Source organism: Nestor notabilis, unplaced genomic scaffold, assembly GCF_000696875.1.
Source record: "Nestor notabilis isolate BGI_N333 unplaced genomic scaffold, ASM69687v1 scaffold21443, whole genome shotgun sequence".
In the NCBI taxonomy this organism is placed as follows: domain Eukaryota; kingdom Metazoa; phylum Chordata; class Aves; order Psittaciformes; family Psittacidae; genus Nestor; species Nestor notabilis.
The window spans coordinates 14,273-15,054 of NW_009923699.1; the positions used below are offsets into that span (position 1 = coordinate 14,273).

General features: G+C 55.5%; 1 protein-coding gene across 1 annotated transcript in view; it reads right to left on the reverse strand.

Moving 5' to 3' along the window:
• Positions 1-399, reverse strand: part of UBXN10 (UBX domain protein 10) — an 885-nt gene extending 486 nt beyond the window's left edge. The window contains exon 1 of the mRNA XM_010012283.1: positions 1-399. This exon is cut by the window's left edge and continues 486 nt beyond it. Within this exon, the coding sequence (XP_010010585.1) occupies positions 1-399 (399 nt within the window).
• Between the last annotated feature and the right edge of the window lie 383 nt (positions 400-782).

Genomic DNA, 782 nt, shown 5'->3' on the forward strand with positions numbered 1-782 from the left:
CACTGCTTCCACAGTGCTGCTCCCTGCGCCCTTGCAGCCGATGGAGGGGAGCACCCTGTACTTGTTCAGGGAAGAGGAGGTCCTCAAAGGCACGTGCTGCAGGAGCTCTGGGATCTCCTCAGGAGACACCTGGCCGGGTGGGAATGCTGGTTTCCTGAACCACGCTCTCCGGCCGCTCAGCAGCTGGTGAGGAGCTGGCGGTGGTGGTGAAGATGGCACGTGGCAAGGGCAGGCTTCCGTGCTCTGCGAGTAGCTGAGGCTGGACCTGGTGCGTCCCTTGGCAGATTTTGGCCGGGTGACGTGCATGTTGGTGGTGTCTGACCACAGGAAAGAGGCTGCTGTGCTTGAAGGGAAGCAGAGATGGGATGGTGCTGAGTTCAGCAGAGCCACTGTGGCCATTGCTTCTCACGGCACCTGTGGATGGGGCAGCACAGGGAAGAGTTACAGGAACTGGCCTGGAAGCTTCTGGAGAGCTTCATGTCCCCCTACAGCTCCCACTTCTGTTCCTGCAATGACAGGCCAAGTTCTGGTGCGGACTTTAGGGTAAGACTGACTGAACCTGGCTTTCTAAAGATCTCTGAAGACCTCTGAGGTAAGTCTGGTTCAATACAGAGAAGCCCATTCTGACTTCCGTGACCAAAAGCTGCTCAGAGATTGATATTAACCTCTTATTAAAGACGAAGCCACATTCTGCTGTGTGTTTCCCAACTTAAGCTCTTCTCAGAGCACTTGTGCTTTACCAGGACAAAGCAGTCCAGAAGCCCAGAAAACTGGGCCACAAC